At 32.9% G+C, this 5,815-nt stretch overlaps 1 protein-coding gene across 1 annotated transcript; it reads left to right on the forward strand.

Moving 5' to 3' along the window:
• Positions 1–3,718: 3,718 nt before the first annotated feature.
• Positions 3,719–5,494, forward strand: LOC110026565 (LOB domain-containing protein 12-like). Its single transcript, XM_020727543.1, has 2 exons — positions 3,719–3,934; positions 4,781–5,494. The coding sequence occupies exons 1-2, from the start codon at positions 3,779–3,781 to the stop codon at positions 5,144–5,146; spliced, it is 522 nt and encodes a 173-aa protein (XP_020583202.1). The 5' UTR covers positions 3,719–3,778; the 3' UTR covers positions 5,147–5,494.
• Positions 5,495–5,815: the final 321 nt, after the last annotated feature.

The raw sequence follows: 5,815 nt of genomic DNA on the forward strand, positions 1-5,815 counted from the left end.
TTTTTTTTTTTTGTCTTTGTTCTTTGGTTCGATGGCTACACGGTACTCATATTTAGATTTTGGATCGCTTCCCCAAAATGTTCTATCTGGGATGTCCTAAGGTGAAGTTGATTTACTGCAGGAGACCTGTGTCTTCGATCTTACTTTCATACTCAAGTTCGCCAGAATGGACAACCGAGCAACTTCTCTTTATGTTCACAATCTCTTATTCTATAAAGATCAGTTTAGGTTTGGCCTCTAACTGTCATTCTACATATTGTTATGTTCTATCTTTTCACACTACAAAATCATCTCGGCCTATATCAAATTAATCTTCATTGCAACCATCATGATCTTTAACATATTCTGCTATTAGTCAAGTATATGTGGTCTATCAAGCTCTTCAATCATTGGTTCTTCATTTGGGTCAGCCCAAATGGGTTTGTCTTGTTTTATTTGGCCAACAAATTCCATCTGTTAGGGCTGGAAAATAAGGTGAGGAAATAGAAGCCTCGCTTCTACCTAGATTCCTCTATGCATGAATGAGTTTCTTCAGTTAGCAAATCCACTAGGTCATGCTCAAGCTCTCCTTATATACATAATTCCCTAAATGCCATAAAAAAAATTGCCAAAAGAACCTTTGATTTTTAGCAATGTTGATACACTCAAGTTAGGTGTAGCTACGCTCAAGGTAGGTGTAACTATGCTACAAGCAGGCGTAGATACAATAAGACTATACTAGTCACTAAAACGTAAAATTGTTTTACATCATATTTTAACTCTGCTACATACGATCAATAGCGGTAACCATCTAAATACCACGAAAATAACTTTCATATGAGTAAACTTGAGAAAAAAAGAATTAAAACATGATATTTAAATAAGAAAACCTTACAAATTTGAGTCATATCAGCTTTCTCAAATGGTTTTAACATATGAGATCGCCCAACTACAACATTTATGATCTCGACCTTAAGCATTTTATCCACCTATTGTAAAATATTTGAATAGTAATCCAATTAGGTAGGGCATGGAGTGGGCACTTCCTAAGCAGTTTTTTGAATCTCTCTCAAGTTTCATAAATTGATTTTCTATCTAACTGAGTAAATGATGTGATATCGTTTCTAAATTTGCCAGTTTTGGATAGAGAAAAATATTTAGTTGTCAATTTTTTAGCAAAGTGATTCCATGTGATAATCGATCAAAAAGCTAAGGATTTTAGCCACATCTTACTCTTGTCCCTAAGTGAGAAACAAAAAAAACCTTAGTCGAATGAAATAGTTAGAAACATTGTTATACTTGAAGGTGACGTTGAAACCTACCCTCAGATAGATAAATCGACATTTGAGAATCAGCTGCCACAAATTCCTTATGGTTAAGAAAAACTTAACAATAATATTAGTCCTCAACTCTTCTTAATATTTAGAAATAGAATAATGAATATTTTTCCCTAGTTGTCAACTTTTGAAAGGAATTTTATTGAAGAAATATCAAGGATTCATATGATCCAAGTCAAATAAGCATGACTTTTACCTTAGAAAACACAATATTGTAGATTTATGATTTTGCAAAATTAGGATTTGAGAAATCTTTAAAATTTCACGAACTTTCAACACTTCAAACTAGAATAGAAGTCTACCATTTCTTAAAAATTAACTCAATCTCTGTGAGATCGATATGCAACTCTTCAATTCGTATACTATTTGATTGACATGTATATTTGCGTGGTTGACACGCGGTTCACGTCATCACATATCAATTACTGGACTAAATCTTAGGAAATTTACTATGATATTATTCTACAAACTTAAATTTAAAATGTTCATATTTTTGTTAGCAATCTAACACCACATGTGGCTCATAAACCTAATTTCTAGTGAGATAGCATTAATTTTAGATAGTTGTTAATTTAGATTTGGGATGCAAAAAATGATGCTTAAATGTTATTAATTCTATGTCGAAATAGTCTTATTTTTTAGAGCACTTTGTCATTATAAATATCTCATGAGTTAATAACCAACCTATTGAGATTATTAGCATTTTGGAAAAACGAAACCTATGTGGATGAAAGGAACAAAATCTAGTTTTACTAATGTGGTGTTGTTGTGTCAAGCAGCGGGTTAGAGCCAATTGGGTGGACCCACAACCTTTTAGGGTTCAACGATAGTTTGTTGTTTTTGAAGCACTCTGCTCTTTTTTGACCCGTTTGATTTATGAGAAATTTATATACATACCACAAAAATTTTATCTATTTGGATATCTAACACTCAAAATTTGATATTTATACTTATAACACTTTAGTGCAATAAATCTATGCATGAAAGGGAATATTTCACTTTTATGAAAGTGATGATAGTATTTTTTATTTGATGTTCTATATTTGAGTGATATGCATGTAAATATAAATGTTTGCATGCTAAATTTGTATATAAATATAAGAATTGTGTAGTATGCATGTAAATGCCCCTTGATTGCATGACAAAAAGCAGTCTAAACTTTACATCAACGACATTCTTATAATGAAATGATTTTTTTAAACTACTAGCAAATTTATAGTCAGTTTAACCCTCAATTTACTTTTAAAATATTTAAGTTTAACATTAAGTACAATTTTATTAAAAATTTTACTTTTGAAACTTACGCTTTGGCAATAAAATTCTGAGATCCCATCAAATACTACTTCCAGACAGCTGGACCTATTGGCTCATTGCAGAAAGAGCCCCCTTTTATCGGAAAAAAATTTGCGTACGATAGACGTACGCACTGCGTACGATTTTGAAGTTATACCGAGTGTATAACTGGGTTATATCCGCGGTATAACCCCTTGTAACCTCCATTCCATGTAACCTTCTGTAACTTTACTTGTAACCTACAAATAAGTTCCGCGCTTCTGTTATCATATATTAAGAATTTATTAGTACGTTACAGGTAGGTTACTGAAGGTTACATGGATGTTACAAGGGGGTTATATCTTGGATATAACCCCCTTATACTCTCATTATAACCTCAAAATCGTACGCAGCACTGCCTACGTCTATCGTATGCAAATTTTTTCCCCTTTTATCACCATTTGTATTTTCTCTCCTGACTTGAATATGTGATCCATCCATTTTTTTTTATTTATAGTGTTTTTGGAAGCGCATTTCAGCTGTAGAAACTCACATAAGACATTATATTGCTTCAACTACCTTGCATGCTGAGATGTATGAATTTAGAAAGAATTTACATTCTAAAATGTTTAAGTTATATCCAAATTGTCCAAACACAAACCATTTACTCTAACAAGATCCGTGGAAGACTTGATAAAGAATTTAACTAATTAGTACTACAACCAAAATACCTGATTTTAATTTTTCAAGAACTTCTAAATTTGACCAAAATTTCTCTGAGGTTGGTTTGTTGCCCCTGCAATCTCTTAACAAATCATTCCAAAAAATCAAATGTATTGCTTCCAATGCAAGTCTTTTGCCTTATATTGCCTGTCTTACAACTAAGATCCTCTCTAAGTTTTCTTCTTCATGTAAAATTAATAATTTATTATCAGATAAAGACCAATAAACTGTCTTCTTTTAACTTCTGTAGGCCACCAATGCTGCGCTTAGTTTCCCTATTGACAACTTTATAATTTCTAATTAATTTGCATAATTTATGTATTGTAATTAATACATACCTATCTTAGTCGCTCTTAATTATAAATAAACAAGCCCATCTTCATCCAACTACATCACTCTCATTGAGAAGAAAGAAACAAATTGGTAACACCTCCTTGTTTTCCCATATATCTCTTCAAAAGGCAAAAATGGGTGGAAATCCTCCCTGTGCTTCCTGTAAGCTCTTAAGAAGGCGATGTGCTAAAGACTGCATATTTGCTCCTTTCTTCCCTTCAGAGGATCCCCATAAGTTTGCTATTGTTCACAAGGTCTTCGGAGCCAGCAATGTCAGCAAAATGCTTCAGGTTTCTCTCTCTCTCTCTCTCTCTCTCTCTCTCTCTAGATGGATGTTATTGTGGTGTTATTGTGATGATATTATGATAATATTTTCACAGTAAACAAGTAACGATTTCATAAACCTACCAGTATGTTGGCCGCAACATAAACTCATAGATTCACAAAACAACTTATTTTAAACAAAAAATTGATGCAAATATTTGTAAATTATGATTAAAATGGTTTATAATTGAATTATGATAAATCTAAGAATTAGAGTTCATCTTAATTTTGATATTGCCTTTATCTTTTCTTTTTTTCTTCTTCCGGATCTGCTATCGTAGCTTCTGAAATTGGCTTTTATCTTCTTCTTTCAGAGATCTATTTTAGTGAGTCAAATTAAAGATCAAATCAGAGTTGACTCAGTTTTCTCCTACCTAAGAGCTGATGATAATGAAATTGAAATTTAGACCATCCACGGAAATTTTGTGTGGGATGAGAAATTAAATGACTAGTTTAGCTTGAAATATATCAGCCTGCTTTCTTAATATTCAATATAGGAGTAATATTACACTATTTCAAATTATAGCTAACAAAATCATGTCAAGTTGACATTTTTATTTTTATTTGTAAGAAAAAAAGAGAATTTACATAAATAAGTGCTAATGCCTAAATTTTATTTTTGTATATTTATGCAACTCAAATCTTAAATATCACATAAAAAATATCACTATTTTAATTTTTAAAAACTTAAATACAATTTTTCTTTCATAAAGTTATAGACACAATAATTGGGATTTAAGTCCTAAATATTTAAATACATAGGAATTAGGAGGTATGTATATATATGTAAATCACTATTTTAATTTGAACAGGATCTCCCTTTCCAACAGAGAGCTGACGCTGTGTGCAGCCTCGTCTACGAAGCCAATGCGAGAATGAGAGATCCCGTATATGGCTGCGTGGGCGCAATCTCTGCGCTGCAAAACCAAGTCCAACAACTTCAGATGCAGCTCGCCATGGCTCATGCAGAGGTCCTGTGCTTTCAGATGCAGAGCGATTCTTCTTCCTCTTCTTCCTTGCTGAATCAGAGGCTGGAATTGGACGAGGGAGGAGATGATAAATATTCCATCTTGCTGAACAATAATATGGCCATGTCCGGTGTTCCTCAATCCATGAATTATTCTGCATCCAGCAATGTGTTTCCGGAGTCTCTCAAGAGAGAATCGCTCTGGATTTAGGAATAAAAATTTAAATTTTTGCTGTGTGCCAGCCATACTAAATTTTGGTTTAAGAGCTTCAACTTGGGAAAAATGAAAATAATATAGAATATGACGAATTAATGAAACTCCTTTTAAAACTGTAGTTAATCTTTTTTTTGTTTTGGGTCTTCCGAGCATCAAATCACAGCATGTGAGACATTGGTCTCATTTTTTTTAGGATTATTGACTTAGTAAAAAGTGTCGCTTAGTGGTTAAGAATAAGGGAGAAATAGTGTATAGCTTAGGTTACTTCACATGGGAGCTAGCTTGTTAATATAGCATTGTAAATATTTGACATTTGGATCAAATAAGCGTAAATGTCGCACCTATCATCATCTATCTATAGATTTGACCTGATGAAAAGGCTCCCGTCCAGCTGCATAGGAAAAGAGTAGATAAGATTATCAAAATTAGGATAGATACCCAGAAGATAAATTCATTTTCAATCAAAATTCTAAGCCGGCTGTTTAGGTGTGTAAGTGAACCATGTCGACTCAGGCTCGGCTCGATAAGTGGCTCGTGAGTTGAGCTTGATGAGCTAAGAAGTCGAGCTCAAGCCAACACCAGCTGAACTCGTTAGCTCGTGAGTCGGCTCATTTAAGAAAATATTAATATAAAATATACTCAAAGATTATTAACTTTCAGGAC

The sequence above is a fragment of the Phalaenopsis equestris genome, unplaced genomic scaffold (genome assembly GCF_001263595.1).
Source record: "Phalaenopsis equestris unplaced genomic scaffold, ASM126359v1 Scaffold000378, whole genome shotgun sequence".
NCBI lineage: Eukaryota > Viridiplantae > Streptophyta > Magnoliopsida > Asparagales > Orchidaceae > Phalaenopsis > Phalaenopsis equestris.